The 19,934-nt window shown below is 42.1% G+C and overlaps 1 protein-coding gene and 1 long non-coding RNA gene across 7 annotated transcripts in view; one reads left to right on the top strand and one right to left on the bottom strand.

The window, feature by feature from the left end:
• The window catches only part of CACNA1A (calcium voltage-gated channel subunit alpha1 A), a 351,768-nt gene that overhangs the window by 193,404 nt on the left and 138,430 nt on the right, over window positions 1–19,934 (bottom strand). Inside the window, exons 7-8 of the mRNA XM_077261846.1 lie at window positions 8,366–8,469; window positions 1,098–1,213 (exon numbers count right to left, since the gene is read on the bottom strand). Coding sequence (XP_077117961.1) covers window positions 1,098–1,213; window positions 8,366–8,469 — 220 coding nt within the window. The remainder of the gene's footprint in view (window positions 1–1,097; window positions 1,214–8,365; window positions 8,470–19,934) is intronic.
• LOC143774355 (uncharacterized) overlaps window positions 1–19,934 on the top strand; it is a 308,203-nt gene that overhangs the window by 283,901 nt on the left and 4,368 nt on the right. The window lies entirely within an intron of this gene.

Genomic DNA, 19,934 nt, shown 5'->3' with positions numbered 1-19,934 from the left:
CCTTTGGCATCAATTACTGAATCAATGCAGCGTGCAATGGAGACGATCAGCCTGTGGCACTGCTGAGGTGTTAGGGTACTGTCACACTCTGCAACTTTCCAACGATCACGACCAGCGATACGACCTGGCCGTGATCGTTGGTAAGTCGTTGTGTGGTCGCTGGGGAGCTGTCACAAAGACCGCTCTCCAGCGACCAACGATGCCGAAGGCCCCGGGTAACCAGGGTAAACATCTGGTTACTAAGCGCAGGGCCGCGCTTAGTAACCCGATGTTTACCCTGGTTACCATCGTAAAACTAAAAAGCTCTGACTGAGTGCCGCCGTAAAGTGAAAGCAGATCACAGCGGTGACGTAACCGCTGTGCTCTGCTCTTACTTTCCGGCCGGCCGGCAGTCAGAGCGCGAAGCAGACTGCAAGGGACCTGACGGACACCAGAATGTGAGTATGTACTGTTTTTTTTTTTTTACTTTTACGATGGTAACCAGGGTAAACATCGGGTTACTAAGCGTGGCCCTGCGCTTAGTAACCCGATGTTTACCCTGGTTACAAGCGAACGCATCGTTGGATCGGTGTCACACACACCGATCCAACGATGACAGCAATGACCTTTTGTGACTTCCCCTCCTTGTGGAGTGTGTCAGTGACTGCCTTCTGGACATCTGTCAAGTCAGCAGCCTTCCCCATGATTGTGGAGTTACTGAAACAGACTAAGGGACCTTTATAAACACTTAGGAAGCCTTTGTGGGTGTTTTTTGTTAATTATTTTAATTAGGGAGATAATGACTTTTGGGTTTTCATTGGCTGTAAGCCATAATCATCAACATTAACAGAAACAAACAAGTGAAATGGATCAATCTGTTTGTAATTACTCTATATAATATAGGAGTTTCACTTTTTGTATTGAAGAACTGAAATAAATTAACTTTTTGATGATATTGTAATTTAGTGAGAAGCACCTGTATATGCCATGTTGTGGGCAGAGGACAAACATTTGCTAAATGCACCAGATACAGGGGCACAAGAAATTATACAACCTCTGGGTAATATATCTGTGGAAACTGGATTCAATAAGTTACTAAACGGATGTCGCTGACCCACCTGCTTTGGAAATCCACTCCATGTAGCCATTCAGCTCCCTTTCTATCTGCTGCTGTCTCCTCAGCTTCATGAACGCTCTACGGTTTTCTACTCGCTCTCTCTCTTTGGCAAACTCTCTATAAAAGACAAAACATACAAGATAATATATATAAGGACAGTCAAATAAAAGTCTTGTGCGCAGAAGACACAGAAAAGCAGTTTACACTGCAGCCATTGTCACCTCTGCCACTATAGTGTACATAATCAGCAGCTGTAGACTATATGGCCACATATTCAGCATATACCGTACATTAGTTGTGTCCTCTGCGTTCGTCCAGACGAGTGAAATATACAGCCCCGACGTGCGCTGTCGGTGTGCACCATGGAGTGCACACAGGGAGCATACACGCCCATTACAGCCTACGTGCAACTGCAGAAGGACAACTTTGTGCACGGACCAACGATCTACATGAAAAAAAAATGGCAACAACAACTGCTTTGGTCCGATGTATGGGCCAGAATGGTGCGTGTAAATGACAGGCAGTTCCTGCATTTGTCCGAATTGTGGACAGCCAATCACATCCTCGATTTGCGAGTTTTCGTACAGCCGGCTGAATCCAACCTTTCTCCTTGGTAGAGAGAAACTGATTGCAGACTTGTACCCTAAGGCCGGACAAACCCTTTAACTTGTATATTTCCTTACATAAAGCACAGCATTTAAAGGGACTCGGTTAGAACAGGATTATTCTTCAATCTGAGTCCCCCTGCTTTGTGCTTCACGGCGAGGCTAATCATTAAACTACACCTTCCCACCTGCTTGTTTTTCCTCTATCTCCACCCCCTTCTTTGATTGACAGCTCCAGCTTCATAGAGCCAAGGAAAGGTGGAGATAGATGGAAACCAAGCAGGTAGGCACTTGTATTTTGATGAATGACCTCATCAGGGGAGTTACGATCATGGTCGCAGGGGTTGCAACCATGATTGGGCCTGTGTGGGTAAGGGGCTCAACGATACCAGTGCAAAATTCAACTGGATGTGAGTCCTCTGACGCACATTCAGCTAAAGTGTATTGTGATGCAGAGACCAGCTGAGCATGTATGACACACCGCCGGCCAATTAGAGGCCAGCAGCTGACGTTGGCGTGCACGTGACTAGGGGCACATGGCAGTGGCGTTACGTGATACTGTCACTTGAACTCTGAAGTCAGCTGCCAGCTTCAGAAGAGGACAATGCACAGCGGGGAGCGGAGGGAAGGTGAGTATAATCATTTACTTTTTTATATGCCCCAGGACTGGGCTCAGGAAAAGGGACATATACCAGAAAGGGGAACATATATACCAGGATGAGGGACATATATACCAGGATCAGGGACATACATACTAGGATGGGGGATATATTTACCAGGAAGAGGGACCTATATACCACGATAAGATATATATATATCTATATATATATATCTATATATATAATTGTCTAAGGGTTTTTCCGTCTGTCTGTCTGTCCTGGAAATCCTGCGTCTCTGATGTCATAAAGGTTGCCTTGACCAATCAGCGACGGGCACAGTCTGCCGCGAATTCTGGAATCATCATTGTCCATATACTACGGGGACATGCATATTCTAGAATACCCGATGCGTTAGAATCGGGCCACAATCTAGTATATATATGTCCATTAATAATGCATGGCTATATGATGCAGTCAATACACAGGCCGAACTTCCCTCTGTCCAGTTTCCCTGGGTGACCGCACGCCGGTAACAAGTCTCTGTACTCACTCAGTGCACTGCACTCTTTATCCTCTGGAGTGCAGTCGGGTACTTGTAAGACAGCCCAAGACACAGGGTGTCAGTCTCTCTGGTTCCTTTAGACTCTGTGTTGCTCCACACAGAGAGAGCTCTGCAGACAACTGCCCTGTCTGCTTCCAAGAACACACTGACACACCTCCCCCACTACTACAGGGCTTTCTTTTTAATCAGTCACTGCTTCACTATACTAATTACAGCCACACCTGTGTCTGTAGTACGCCCTCATGGCCTTACTACGCTTCCATGCACATTCTGCAGAGCACATACAGCGCCCCCTAGCTGTACCAGGGGTCACTGCCTCACATATCCTCCCCCCCTGTTCATACCTGTGGGGTTGAACATTTGTTACTTCGTAAGGGCGAAAGACAGGGCATCGGTATGCCCCCCTGACATCCCCGATCACTACATTAAGAAACCAAAGTAGGGACCGGAACCATCGATCAACGCACGCATCCCTCCCCTTTGCGTTTCTCCTCCATATTTCATTACGGGACCACCCACCCAGATCTCCATTGCAGAAACCAAACCCTCTTTTCTGATTAACCGCAGATTTGGGCCAGTTTTGGGTGGTCTTTACTTTGTTTACTTTAGGTTCACTAACCCCACGGGTCATCCTGTCACCTAAGTATCTGCTTTCGGGCCCCTGGTACCGTTTCCTCTGTACCCTTACCCGTGCCTCAGAGACTATATCACGCTGAAACGCCGCGGACTGCGCTGGCAACTCTGAGCATATATCTGTACTACGCTGCACCCGAACCTGAGCCTCCCGACACTGCTGTCTAGCGAGCGCTCTATCTAATTTACCCTGACCCCCGGCCCCATCCTTGACCGATGCCAGAGGGTTCCTCATGCGCATGTCCCCAGTCGCCTCTGCGACCATACACTCTCGGCTCTTCTCATACCTGCGTCTTTTATATCTGCGTCTCCGAAAGGGACCCTGGATCTGAGCTGTCCCAACCCACAGTCCATGGGCTTAGATGTTACCGAACAGTTACTAGCCCCATGCCCGGGCTCTGGTGCAACGTCCTGAGTGGACTTATACCGCTCAATCAATTCTATCAGCAGTTCCAGGTGGCCTAGGTCCCCCAGCCAGACCCAAAGCTGCATGGCGGCCGGCAGAGCCCTCACCATCCAATCAGCCACGATTCTCTCCATCATCTCATATGGAGAACAGAACTCAGGCTGGAGCCACTCCTCCACCAATTGCAACAAGTCACTTGCTTGAGACCTGAAAGACCGAGTCTCTACATAGGACCACTGGTACACCCAATGATCGCCCCTTACCTTTGGGGTCTCTTCAGGACTCTGCTGTTCACCCCTCACATTAGAGGTCTTCACTTTATATCGTTGAAGCTCTGCTAGCTCCCTCTGCAGCGTCTCCTGCTGCCACTGCTGCTGCAAAATCTCTTGCTGGGAATGTTGAAACTGCAGCGTCTCTTGTTGAAGCGTTTGCTGACTGAGCACAACCTGCTCCAAAAGTTCCTCCATTTTTCCAGCAGACTCGCACAACAATCTGCAGCACTCTCTAGGGGTATGCCTTAGTTCACTGCCCGCATTCTCCACCATATGTGATGCAGCGGTATGACCATACAAAGTGAAACGGCAGTGACCCAAACAAGTTCAAACAAAACGTTCTTTATTTGTGTTACTTCACACAGTCAATATAGTATACAGCTTCTTCATACAGTCCATTAATAATGCATGGCTATATGACGCAGTCAATACACAGGCCGAACTTCCCTCTGTCCAGTTTCATCCTCTCTTTATCCTCTGGAGTGCAGCCGGGTACACGTAAGACAGCCCAAGATGCAGGGTGTCAGTCTCTCTGGTTCCTTTAGCCTCCGTGTTCCTCCACACAGAGAGAGCTCTGCTGCATAGGCAGCATCAATAGTAAAAAGTTGGGGACACACAGGGTTAATAGCAGCGTTAACGGAGTGCGTTACCCGCAGCATAACGCGGTCCGTTAACGCTGGCATTAACCCTGTGTGAGCGCTGACTGGGGGGGGGGGGGGGAGTATAGAGCGGGCGCCGGGCACTGACTGGACTGAAGAAGGGAGGGACTAATCGGACTGTGCCCGTCGCTGATTGGTCGCGGCAGCCAGGACAGGCAGCTGGCGAGACCAATCAGCGACATGGGATTTCTGGGACAGACAGACAGACGGACGGATGTACCCCTTAGACAATTATATAGTAGATATATATATACACATATATATATCAGGATGAGGCACATGGGGGGGATATATTTTTCAGGATGGGGGATATCTGTACCAGGATAAGGGACAAATGTACCAGGATGGAGTTTACAGTGGGTACAGAAAGTATTCAGACCGTTTAAAATGTTTCACTTTGTTTCATTGCAGCTATTTGGTAAATTCAAAAAAGTTCATTTTTATCATTAATCTACACTCTGCACCCCATCTTGACTGAAAAAAGCCCAGTAATGTAGAAATTTTTAATTTTTCCAAGTTCATTAAAAAAGAAAAGCTGAAATTTCACATGGTCGTAAGTATTCCGACTCTTTGCTCAGACGCTCATATGTAAGTCACATGCTGTCCATTTCCTTGTGATCCTCCTTGAGATGGTTCTACTCCTTCATTGGAGTCCAGCTGTGTGTAATTAAACTGATAGGACTTGATTTGGAAAGGCGCACACCTGTCTATATAAGCCCTCACAGCTCACAGTGCATGTCAGACCAAATGAGAATCATGAGGTCAAAGGAACTGGCCAAGGAGCTCAGAGACAGAATTGTGGCAAGGCACAGATCTGGCCAAGGTTACAACAGAATTTCTGCAGTACTCAAGGTTCCTAAGAGCACAGTGGCCTCCATAATCCTTAAATAGAAGAAGTTTGGGACCACCAGAAGTCTTCCTAGACCTGGCCGTCCAGCCAAACTGAGCAATCGTGGGAGAAGAGCCTTGGTGAGAGAGGTAAAGAAGAACCCCAAGATCACTGTGGCTGAGCTCCAGAGATGCAGTAGGGAGAAGCGAGAAAGTTCCACAAAGTCAACTATTACTGCAGCCCTCCACCAGTCAGGCCTTTATGGCAGAGTTGCTCGTAGGAAGCCTCTCCTCAGTGCAAGACATATGAAAGGATGCAAAGAGTTTGCTAAAAAACACATGAAGGACTCCCAGACTATGAGAAATAAGATTCTCTGGAAAATAGACCTTTTTGGTGATAATTTGAAGCAGTATATGTGGAGAAAACCAGGCACTGCTCATCACCTGCCCAATACAATCCCAGCAGTGAAACATGGTGGTGGCAGCATCATGCTATGGGGGTGTTTTTCAGCTGCAGGGACAGGATGACTGGTTGTCATTGAAGGAAACATAAATGCGGACAAGTACCGAGATATCCTGGAAGAAAACCTCTTCCAGAGTGCTCTGGACCTCAGACTTGGCCGAAGATTTACCTTCCAACAAGATAAGGACCCTAAGCACACAGCTAAAATAACAAAGGTGTGGCTTCAGAACAACTCTGTGACCATTCTTGACCGGCCCAGCCAGAGCCCTAACCTAAACCCAATTGAGCATCTCTGGAGAGACCTGAAAATGGTGTCCACCAACGTTCACCATTCAACCTGACGGAACTGGAGAGGATCTGCAAGGAAGAATGGCCGAGGATCCCCAAATCCAGGGGTGAAAAACTTGTTGCATCATTCCCAAGAAGACTCATGGCTGTACTAGCTCAAAAGGGGCTTCTACTCAATACTGAGCAAATGGTCTGAATACTTATGACCATGAGAGATTTCAGTTTTTCTTTTTTAATATATTTGCAAAAATTTCTATATTTCTGGGTTTTTTTTCAGTCAAAATGGGGTGCAGAGTGTACATTAATGAGAAAACAATGAACTTTTTTGAATTTACCAAATGGCTGCAATGAAACAAAGAGTGAAAAATTTAAAGGGGTCTGAATACTTTCCGTACCCACTGTATATACCAGGAAGGAGCCCAAGATGGGCGACATTACTACTTAGTGGAGAAGGAGGTGCAACCTGTATGTCCTTGTAGGGTTTAGAATGCTACACGGGCCCTTACATCTGACCTACATGCGGAAGGGAGGGGGTGGGTCCTTTGGACTTTAGTTATGCCACTGGTCCCCACCATGAAGCGCCTGTACTTGCTTTGAACAGTCATTCTGTGCTGACAGAGTCCCTTTAACTAATTAGTCAATTTCTATACAGAAAGTGGAGTTCTTTTCCAGGTAGAGTTTTCCAAAAGATACTTCTGGAAACACATGTGTTTTTCTTTCATCTTTTTCAACCTTTTTTTTGTGGGGGTCATTGGCTAGCGTTTTTTTAGTGTTTTCCTGCATTTTTGTCACTTTTTTTACCGCTTTCTGGACTTTTTTTTTTTTAAAAAAAGGTCTTTCCATTGACTTGTATTGTAAATTACAGATTGTCTTCATAGCGGAAAATGCATATAAAATGGTCAGGTCAGAAGTGGTTCAAAGGACTCAATGTATGAACAGCAAGTCGCTTTTACATAGATATGCATATGTTCATTCTTTTTAGAGTTAAGCTAGTGCTTTTTCAGGCGACATTCTTTTGAGCTTTTAGCTAGTGCTTTTTCAGGCGACATTCTTTTGAGCATTTAGCTAGTGCTTTTTCAGGCGACATTCTTTTGAGCACTTAGCTAGTGCTTTTTCAGACGACATTCTTTCGAGCATTTAGCTAATGCTTTTTCAGGCGACATTCTTTTGAGCATTTAGCTAGTGCTTTTTCAGACGACATTCTTTCGAGCATTTAGCGAGTGCTTTTTCAGGCGACATTCTTTTGAGCATTTAGCTAGTGCTTTTTCAGGCGACATTCTTTTGAGCATTTAGCTAGTGCTTTTTCAGACGACATTCTTTCGAGCGTTTAGCTAGTGCTTTTTCAGGTGACATTCTTTTGAGCGTTTAGCTAGTGCTTTTTCAGGCGACGTTCTTTAGAGCGTTTAGCTAGTGCTTTTTCAGGCAACGTTCTTTTGAGTGTTTAGCTAGTGCTTTTTCAGGCGACGTTCTTTTGAGTGTTTAGCTAGTGCTTTTTCAGGAGAGTTATCAAAGCGGACCTGCTTGAAAAGAAAACATCTTGTGCACATACGCTAATTTAATTTAAAGGGAACCTTTAGGTTTTTGCACTCCACACCTCTGCCTCCAAAATAAGAAAGGCACCCCCACGTCACAAGCGCTGTGCTCAGTGATACCATTCAAGCCATCCATGGGGGAAATAAGGCGTAGACAGCTTGATTGGAGTCTGCAGTGTCTATTTCTCCTTGACAGGAAAGATTTCCTTCACATAGTGCTCCAACGGGCAGTGACCTCCATTTTTAGCAAAAAAGACACATTAACTGGGGATACTAAGGAAACCTTAGGAGCAGGAAAAAATATAAGACTGTGGGCAAAAACCTTCCTACAGGTCCTTTTCAGATCCTAAATCCAGCTTAAGGATGGACTGCCTTTATCACCAAAGCAATTACTTTACAGGCTTAATTTCAGTTGAACTTACCCAGAAAGGACACCCAAAACAAGGTTAAGCATGAAGAAGGAGCCAATTATAATAAGGGGGATGAAGTAGAGCCAGTTCCATGCACTTCCAAACACATCATTACTCTGCACAGAAGAGAAAGGTGATATAAGAAAGGTGGTTACACGAATAAGAGCAAAAACATTCATAACATATCAGCAAACGTGGAAATGAATTGGGGTCAATGATCTCTTCTTATAGTTATAGGGGGCTTGTATACATTTTATTCCAGCTTTCAATGATTTTATAATAAATAGAGGGATACTCGCCTTTAAGTAACTGTATGAATACAGCATGGGCTGCTCCGCTGGTGTGAGCTGGCTGCCGAATCAATGTCAGCCTATGATTGGCAGGAGCGGTCAGGTCACTAGATTGTTTTTCTGATGACACTTTCTTCTAGTTACCTGACCGCTGCAGTCAGTCAAAGGCTACAGCTGTCCTAGTAACTTACCAATAGAGCAGACATTGCTTTCAGAGACTATAAAGACAATTTTGAATTTGTGAGGTTGCCGAAGAGTGATTATGCTTTATTTTAAAACCATTCATGCTAAGAAAAAAAGTATTAAAGTGTTGAAAAACCCCTTTAAGGCTGGGTTTACACATTATAGGAAAGTTGTGTCATGGATCCCTCTCTCCACACTGCCGCTAATTCATCACGTATCTGCACGTGACTTGGGGTTGTGCCTGCAAGGGTTAATCTATCTCCCCTCTCTCAGTTCAGCATTCAACCTCTGTCCTATGCTGTAATGGGAGCATAAATCACACACCGACCCAGGCCACACACAAGCTCATACACGCAGCCACCACTCACCGAAACATGGGTGATGTGTCCCGGAAATTACTAATACTGTCTACCACTCATAAGGCTCACACACCTTAGGCTATGGATTCTTTAGAACATACAAGGTTCAACTGTTAAAGTTTATGCTTTAATACAAAAAGTACAGTGCTTACAGTAAAGAAAAAGATACAAAAATATGGTAATAAAAACACATACAGGTATGCAAAACAGTATAAAATAAACAGGAGAAACTTACAGAAATAGCTAACTTGTAGTCTGCTTCTGCTCCCTGAGGGTAGGATGAATATAGACTAGATCACCTCAGCTTCCCAGGCTGCCCTCACATGTGAACAATTTTGAATGTATCCAAACCAAATTTATAGAGTCACCCTGGAGGTCAGATTTCTAGACCAGCCCCTCAAGTTGATATTCTAATTGCTTGTTTTTGATTGGACCATGACCACGCTCCCAATGAATATATTATTTTCTCTGAGATTCTTTGTGTAAAGCTTCCCAAAGATAGATAGTGTCAGGCTGTAATTGACATCTCTCTTCAAAAAGCTAGGAGGTGTCAAATGTTCCCTTTCTTCTTGGTTTCCAGCACTACCCCTTGGTGAGATTGGGTACAGAAGTCTGCTGTCTCAAGAAAATACATATTAACACCTGGGTGAGACCTGTAGCCTTCAGGACAGATGTTCAATTATTACTAGTCACACAATAAACCTATACATAGTTCACTGCACACATATTGTTTTACATATTTCACTACAAGGTGTTTTTCTTGTCCCAACTTAGGGAAATCTTAGCAGAATTGCAATAAGATAACAATATGTGAACCCATCCTTATGGCTCTTTCACACAACAGTGTTCCCGCTACATGTGGTGACAGTTTTCACTCGTACCGGAGACACTTACACATGTAGACCCACTCAAGTGAATGGGTCTGTGCACATGTCAGTGTCTTTCCACGGACCGTGTGTCCATGGGCAAAACATGCTGACATGTCTGTTTTTTAACAGCAGCACGGTCTGCAAAACATTCCACACATTCGTGTGTCATCGGTGTGACACGTACCGGAGTCTGGGAATCAGCAGTACTGTTCATGTTGTTCCCGATCACCGCTGGCAGGGGACATTCTTGAGAGTTGTATTTAGCTGATAACAGCGAGAGCAGGCAATGGCTGATGAGAGTATTCATCAGCCACCACCTGCGCTATAAATGAATATTTTTTTTTTTTTTTTTAAATGACGTGGTGTTCCCGTGTATTTTTGATAACTAGCCAGGCAAAACTGACCGCAGTGGGCTGAACCCTCAGCTGTTAGCTTTAGCAAGGCTAGTTATCAAGAATAGAGGGGTCCCTGGCCGGATTTTTAATGATTTAAATAAACAATTTAAAAAAACGGCATGGGTTCCCCCTTATGTTTGAAAACTAGCCAGGCTAAAGCAGACAGCTGGTATTCTCAGGCTGGTAAGCGGCCATGGATATTACCCCCCAGCCTAAAAATAGCAGCTCGCTGCCTCCCAGAAAAGGCACATCTATTAAATGCACCAATTCTGGCGCTTTGCCCAGCTCTTCCCACTTGCCCCGTGGCGGTGGCAAGTGGGGTTCATATTTGTGGGGTTGATGTCACCTTTGTCTTGTATTGTCTATATGATGCCTCTCCATTACTAATCCTATAGTTGTATTGTAAATAAACACAAACAGTATAAAGTCCTCTATTTGAAATAAAAACAAAAACACTTTTCCTTTTTTATTTAAAAATAACAAACACAATTATACTCACCTAGGTATAACTGCGTTTGTTATTTTTAAGTAAAAAAGGAAAAGTGTTTTGTTTTTATTACAAATAAAGGACTTTATACTGTCTATGTGTTTATTTACAATGCAACTATAGGATTAGTAACGGAGAGGCGTCTTATAGACAAGACAAAGGTGACATCAACCCTACAAATATGAATCTCACTTGCCACCGCCACAGGGCAAGTAGGAAGAGCCAGGCTAAGAGCCAGAATTGGCGCATTTAATAGCGTGATGCTATTTTTAGACTGTGGGGGCCAATATCCATGGTTCCTTACCAGCCTGAAAATACCAGCTCCCAGCTGTCTGCTTTAGCAAGGCTGGTTGTCAAAAATGGGGGGACCCCACGCTGTTTTTTTTAATTATTTAAATAATTATAAATAGGTCCTTGGGACCACTCTATTCTTGATAACCAGCCTTGCTAAAGCAGACAACTAAGGGTTGCCGCCCACAACTGTCAGTTTTGCCTGGCTGGTTATCAAAAATACAGGGGAACCCATGTTATTTTTTTTAAATGTATTTATTTATAGCGCAGGCGGTGGCTGATGAATATTCTGATCAGCCACTACCTGCTCTCGCCGTTATCAGCTGAATACAACTTTCAAGAATGTCCACTTCTAGTGCTGATCGACAGTGATGTGAACTGTCTTCAGCACCCGGTGCTGGGGAACAGCACCTGAGTTTTCCAGTACCGGAAATATCAGGATGTGTGAAAGAGGCCTTATAGTCTATAAGTGACCTGTATTCAAATCTGCCATAGTCAAGAAATACGTAGAAAGCACAATTTTCATTTAGGTTGATTAACCCTAATTACTATCTACTGTATATAAAGGATAAGAATTATTGTAATATTTCAGGTTTCAGCAGAATCAGACATTTTGGGGAATGACCTGTTTTACCTGTGACATTCTGCAACCATTATTCACATCATCACTACAAAACAGAGGGGTCATACAATACAGTCTAGAGAGGAACTGCATACATATCAACAACGTGTAATAACAATATATAGTGGTTTAAAAAAGTATTCACCCTCCCCCTTTGGCAGTTTTCGTGTTTTGCAACCTCAAAACCTGGAATTTCACAGTTTTTTTTAGTCACCCCCCTAAAGTCAGTACTTTGTAGATCCTCCTTTTGTGGCAATTACAGCTGCAAGTCGCTTTGGATTTGTCTCTATGAGCTTTCCACATCTTGCCACGAGAATTTTTGCCAATTCCTTACAGCAAAACTGCTCCAGCTCCTTCAAGTTACATGGTTTCCTTTGGTGAAAAGCAATCTTCATGTCTGACCACAGATTCTCAATTGGATTTAGGTCTGGGCATTGACTCCGCCACTCCAAAACATTTACAAGTTTCCCCTTAAACCACTCGAGTGTTGCTTTAGCAGTATGATTTGGGTCATTTTCTTGTTGGAAGGTGAACCTCCGTCCCAGTCTCAAATCACTTATAGACTTAAGAATATTCCGGTATTTTACAAAATCCATCTTCCCCTCGACTCAGACCATTTTCCCTGTCTGCTGTCGAAAGACATCCTCACAGCATGATGCTGCCACTACCATGTTTCACTGTGGGGATGGTGTTCTTGGGGCGATGAGCTGTGTTTGTTTGGCGCCGGACATAGCGTTTACCTTAGTGGCCAAAAAGTTAAATTTTGGTCTCATCTGACCACAGCACCTTCCTCCATACATTTGAGGAGTCTCCCTCATGTCTTTTGGCAAACTCAAAATTAGCCTTACAATTTTTGTGTGTAAGTAAAGGCTTTTTTCTGCCCTCTCTGCCACAAAGGCCACCTCTATGGGGTGTGCGGCTTATTGTGGTCGTATGCACAGATACTCCAGTCTCTGCTTGGGAACTCTGCAGCTCCTTCAGGGTTACCTGTGGTCTCTGTGCTGCCTCTCTGATTAATGCCCTCCTTGCCAGGGCTGAGAGTTTTGGTGGGCGCCCTCTACTGGCAGGTTTGTTGTGGTGCCATGTTCTTTCCATTTGATGGTAATGGATTTGATGGTGCTCCGGGGGATCATCAGACATTGGGATATTTTTTGATACCCCCACCCTGACTTGTTCTTCTCAACAACTTTGTCCCTGACTTGTTTGGAGATCTCCTTGGTCTTCGTGGTGTTTGATTAGTGGTGCCTCTTGTTAATGGTGTTGCAGGTAAAGTGCATACACTGACCGACCACATGACACTTAGATTGCACACGGGTGGATGCCCTATCACTAAGTATGTGACTTATGAAGGTAACTGCTTGCACCAGAAATTTTTAGGGGCTTAATCGCAAAAGGGGTGAATACAATTTTTAGTTATTTCATCCAATAAGTTTAATTTATGCCTATATTTTTCTCGCTTCACTTCGCAAACAAGACTATTGCTGACGCATCACACAAAAATCAGATTACAAAAACATGTAAATACAGGTTGTAATGTAACAGAATAGGTAAAAAGCCAAGGGGTGAATACTTTTGCAATCCACTCTACATTCTGTTTTCTGTTCAACACAGTCCCTGCCAGCATAAGCCTGCCGCTGTTGTATAATTCAACAGCAATGTCATGTCCGGTCATATAAGTGTCTTGTATCTCTATTACTATAAGACGAGGATAGCAAAGTAAAAACAAATCAGTGTTAGTTATTGGGCTGCTTAATGGAAAAAGGGTTATGTAAAACAGTAAGTGATATAAAGGATAGTTATGAGAAAAAGGAATAGGTGTTAATGGATTAGGGATATAAATTGGACAGTATATGATGAGTATCTATGTAGTAACAAATAAGTGTTAGATACAAGACATTTGTATGATGAGAGGTCCTTAAAAATTTAATCAGTGATAGATATAAGGTTGCTGCACAGAATAAAAGTCATGTAAAAAACAATTAGTGATAGCTTTGGGTAAATAGATTATGTAATATACATCAGTCATAAAAATGTGTTTTAGGATAAGGGGGGCATGTAATAACAGATCAATAATAGATACAATATCATTATAGGAAGAGGAGTCATGTAATAACAGATCAGTGATAGATGCAATATCATTATAGGATGAGGGTCATTCAATAACAGATCAATGATAGATACAGTACAGATATAAGATGAGGGGTCATGAAATAACAGATCAGTGATAGATACAGGACAGACATAGAATGAGGGGTCAAGTAAAAACAGATCAGTGATCGATACAGAACAGATATAGTATGAGGGGGTCATGTAATAACAGATTAGTGATAGATTCAGGACAGATATAGGATAAGGGGTCATGTAATAATAACAGATTAGTGATAGATACAGAACAGATATAGGATGAGGAGTCATGTAATAACAGATTACTGATAGACACAGGACATATGTAGGATGAGGGGTCATGTAATAGCAGATTAGTGATACAGGACAGATATAGCATGAGGGGGCATGTAATAATAGAGCAATGATCGATACAGGACAGATATAGGATGTGGGGTCATGTAAAAGATTAGTGATAGATACAGGACAGATATAGGATGAGGGGTCATGTAATAACAGATTGGTGATAGATACAGCACAGATGTAGGACGAGGGGTCATGTAATAACAGATTGGTGATAGATACAGGACAGACAGAATGAGGGGTCATGTAAAAACAGATCAGTGATCGATACAGAACAGATATAGTATGAGGGGATCATGTAATAACAGATTAGTGATAGATACAGCACAGATGTAGGACGAGGGGTCATGTAATAACAGATTAGTGATAGATACAGGACAGATATAGGATAAGGGGTCATGTAATAATAACAGATTACTGATAGATACAGAACATATATAGGATGAGGGGTCATGTAATGGGGTCATGTAATAACAGATTACTGATAGACACAGAACATATGTAGGATGAGGGGTCATGTAATAGCAGATTAGTAATAGATACAGGACAGATATAGGATGAGGGGTCATATAATAACAGATTAGTGATAGATACAGTACAGATATAGGATGAGCGGTCATGTAATAAGTAATAACATATTAGTGCTAGATACAGGATAGATATAGGATGAGGACTCATGTAATAACAGATTAGTGATAGATACAGGATAAATGTAGGATGAAGGGGTCATGTAATAACAGATTAGTGATAGGTACAGAACAGATGTAGGATGAGGACTCATGTAATATCAGATTAGTGATAGATACAGGACAGATATGGGATGAGGGGGTCATGTAATAACAGATTGGTGATAGATACAGCATAGATATAGGATGAGGGGTCATGTAATAACAGATTAGTGATAGGTACAGAACAGATGTAGGATGAGGACTCATGTAATATCAGATTAGTGATAGATACAGGACAGATATAGGATGAGGCGTCATGTTGTATCAGATTAGTGATAGACACAGGACAGATATCGGATGAGGGGTCATGTAATAACAGATTGGTGATAGTTAAGCAGAATACTCCATAATTTGGTAGCTGTATTGCAGCACACATGACATTCTGCAGGTTCCTGGCGGTGGGAGGGTCACCCCCTCCCTTGTTCATGTCCCTGCAGGGAGATGGGGGTGGCGCACTTATCTACGTGTGCACTGAAAGGTTCCTGTGCCTGTTTCTTGATGCTAAAAATATAACTGGCAAGAGAAAGCATCCTAAGAAAGAGAGCAACTCTCCTGTCAGAGAATGGGGAGGATGGGGAGGGGAAAACCATTTCCCTTTCTATCATCATGCTGCCCTTGAGCAAAGAGGAGACCATTACTCTGTCCGAGTCACAGTCACTCACAGAGGCATTAGCTTACAGTACATAGAAAATCAATGGCAGTAGTAACATCTTATCACTCTCTTCTCTGTCTTCAAGGGCCCCAATGTCCCAGCACATGGTAATTTTTGTAACTGTATCTCTCCGAGTTTTGGTTACATTTGCATGGAAGCAGTAGTTGATATTCCAGGTATTAGTCCATTTTCTGTCCTTTATTCCCCTTTGTGATATAATTAATAGCATCTGTAAGACTATCACGTACCAAGTGGAGGAAGTTGTAGCCCTGAGTGATACCTGGACGACATATGACCAACAGTGTGACACATCGTCTACAGATACATAGACAGATATATAATACAGGGACATAGACAGATATATAATACAGAGGCATAGACAGATATATAATACAGAGACATAGACAGATATATAATACAGGGACAGACAGATATATAATACAGAGGCATAGACAGATATATAATACAGAGACATAGACAGATATATAATACAGAGGCATAGACAGATATATAATACAGAGACATAGACAGATATATAATACAGAGGCATAGACAGATATATAATACAGAGACATAGACAGATATATAATACAGAGACAGACAGATATATAATACAGAGACATAGACAGATATATAATACAGGACAGATGTATAATACAGAGGCATAGACAGATATATAATACAGAGACATATACAGATATATAATACAGGGACATAGACAGATATATAATACAGAGGCATAGACAGATATATAATACAGAGACATAGACAGATATATAATACAGAGACAGACAGATATATAATACAGAGACATAGACAGATATATAATACAGGACAGATGTATAATACAGAGACATGGACAGATGTATAATACAGAGACATGGACAGATATATAATACAGAGACATAGACAGATATATAATACAGAGATATAGGCAGATATATAATACAGAGGCATAGACAGATATATAATACAGAGACATAGACAGATATATAATACAGAGATATAGGCAGATATATAATACAGAGACATAGACAGATATATAATACAGGGACATAGACAGATATATAATACAGAGACATGGACAGATATATAATACAGAGACATGGACAGATATATAATACAGAGACATAGACAGATATATAATACAGAGACATAGACAGATATATAATACAGAGATATGGGCAGATATATAATACAGAGACATAGACAGATATATAATACAGGGACATAGACAGATATATAATACAGAGACATAGACAGATATATAATACAGAGACATGAACAGATATATAATACAGGGACATAGACAGATATATAATACAGGGACATAGACAGATATACTGTATAATACAGGGACATAGACAGATATATAATACAGGGACATAGACACATATATAATACAGATACCTAGACACATATATAATACAGATACATAGACAGATATATAATACAGAGATATAGGCAGATATATAATACAGAGACATAGACAGATATATAATACAGAGATATAGACAGATATATAATACAGATACCTAGACACATATATAATACAGATACATAGACAGATATATAATACAGAGACATGGACAGATATATAATACAGAGACATAGACAGATATATAATACAGAGACATGGACAGATATATAATACAGAGACATAGACAGATATATAATACAGAGACATAGACAGATATATAACACAGAGACATAGACAGATATATAATACAGAGACAGACAGATATATAATACAGAGATATAGCCATATTCTCAACTACATCCATCTCAGAACACTGATACCCTCATTGTCATACATCTCTGACCATTCATACCCTCACCTACATACATCTATGAACATTCATACTTTCACCTATATCCATCTTTGAACACTTATACCCTTACCAACATCTGTCTCCTACAATCCATACCCTCACCTTCATCCATCTCTGTCCATTCATAACCCCACATCCATCTCTGACCATTCATACCTTCAATTTAATTTATTTTTGTTCATTCAAATTCACACCGATATCCATCTCTGATCACTCATACTCTCAACACCATACATCTCTGAACATTCATACTCTCACCTGCATCCATCTCTGACCATTCATACCCTCAATGTTATCAATCCTTGTCCAGTTATTTTCTCACTTACATTCATATCTCAACACTCATACTCTCACCTACATACATCTATAAACATTCATACTTTCTCATATATCCATTGCTGAACACTCATACCCTCGTCACCATCTGTCTCTGACCAGCTATACTCTCGCCTACATTCATCTCTGAACACTCATACCCTCACCTTCATCCATGTCTGTCCATTGATACTTACATATATCTGTGACCATACATACCCTCACCATCATCCATCTCTGACCACTCATACTTCCCCAAACATTCACCTCGGAACGCTCATACCTTCACCTTCCCCCATCTCTGACCATTCATACCCTCACGCTCATCCATCTCTGGCCACTGATAGGTGAATGTATGTGAGACTATGAATGCTTAAACCCTCACATTCATCCATCTCTGACCATTCATACCCTCACCTTCAACCATCTCTGACCATTCATACCCTCACTCATCCATCTCTGACCACTAATACTCTCACATACATTCATCTCTGAAGCTTACACCCTCACCTTCATCCATCTCTGACCACTCATACATCCATCTCTGACCATTCATACCCTCGCCTTCAACCATCTCTGACCATGCATACCCTCACTTCCATCCATGTCTGACCACTCATACTCTCATATACATTCATCTCTGAACGCTCAATACCTTTACTGTCATCCATCTCTGACCATTCATACTCTCACCTTCATCCATCTCTGACCATTCATACCCTCACTATCATCCATCTCTGACCATTCATGCTCTCACATATATTCACCTCTGAAAGCTCATACCCTCACCTTCATCCATCTGTGACCATTCATACCCTTACTGTCATCCATTTCTGACCACTCATACCCTTACTGTCATCCATCTCTGACCACTCATACCCTCACCTTCATCCATCTATGACCATTCATACCCTCATCTTCATCCATCTCTGACCATTCATACCCTCACCTTCATCCATGACCATTCATACCCTCATCTTCATCCATCTCTGACCATTCATACCCTCACCTTCATCCATCTCTGACCATTCATACCCTTACTGTCATCCATCTCTGACCACTCATACCCTCACCTTCATCCATCTATGACCATTCATACCTTCATCTTCATCCATCTCTGACCATTCATACCCTCACCTTCATCCATCTCTGACCATTCATACCCTCACCTTCATCCATCTATGACCATTCATACCTTCATCTTCATCCATCTCTGACCATTCATACCCTCACCTTCATCCATCTCTGACCATTCATACCCTCACCTTCATCCATGACCATTCATACCCTCACCTTCATCCATCTCTGACCATTCATACCCTTACTGTCATCCATCTCTGACCACTCATACCCTCATCTTCATCCATCTCTGACCATTCATACCCTCACCTTCATCCATCTCTGACCATTCATACCCTCATCTTCATCCATCTCTGACCATTCATACCCTCACCTTCATCCATCTCTGACCAGTCATACACTCACTTACATTCATCCTTTACCATTCATAATATTTTTAATTCTATCTATCTGCTCCCTCACATCCAGGTCTGACCATTCACGGTCTCTCCTAGATCCTTCTCTGCCCATTTGTATTTTCATCTACCTATACTGTATATCTGCCTATTTGTAAAGTCTTACATATGAGCACATGCTCATTATACTTCATGCCCTCACCTAATAATACTCTATTCTACATTTTCTTTACTGTACTTCTTCAACACTTAATAATTTCCTGTCTTTTTTTTTCAATGGAGTCCTACAACTTATATCTGTTCATTTATGCTCTCTACTATATCCATAGAACAGGGTTATTCTTTCTCATCCGTTCCTAATGTCCTTTTCATCTTTCCCTTATTAAATCCTGACTCTATCTTTGCGAGTTCATACACTTACTGGTATCTCTTCGTACTCTCTCCAAGAGATCGTTCTCAGTCTGCATTCATTCTCACACCATCCTAAATCCATCTCATACTCTCTTCTTCTTTCCCTTCCCATTTTTACTGCATGATAATGTACATCCTATCTATTCATACTATCTACTATAAGTGTATATTTTGTATTCGTTTTTGCCCTTTTCCCACTATTTTAC

The sequence above is a fragment of the Ranitomeya variabilis genome, chromosome 5 (genome assembly GCF_051348905.1).
Source record: "Ranitomeya variabilis isolate aRanVar5 chromosome 5, aRanVar5.hap1, whole genome shotgun sequence".
NCBI classification, from domain to species: Eukaryota; Metazoa; Chordata; class Amphibia; order Anura; family Dendrobatidae; genus Ranitomeya; species Ranitomeya variabilis.
The sequence above is the reverse complement of the archived record's forward strand: the minus strand, read 5'-3'. Positions and strand labels throughout refer to the sequence as shown.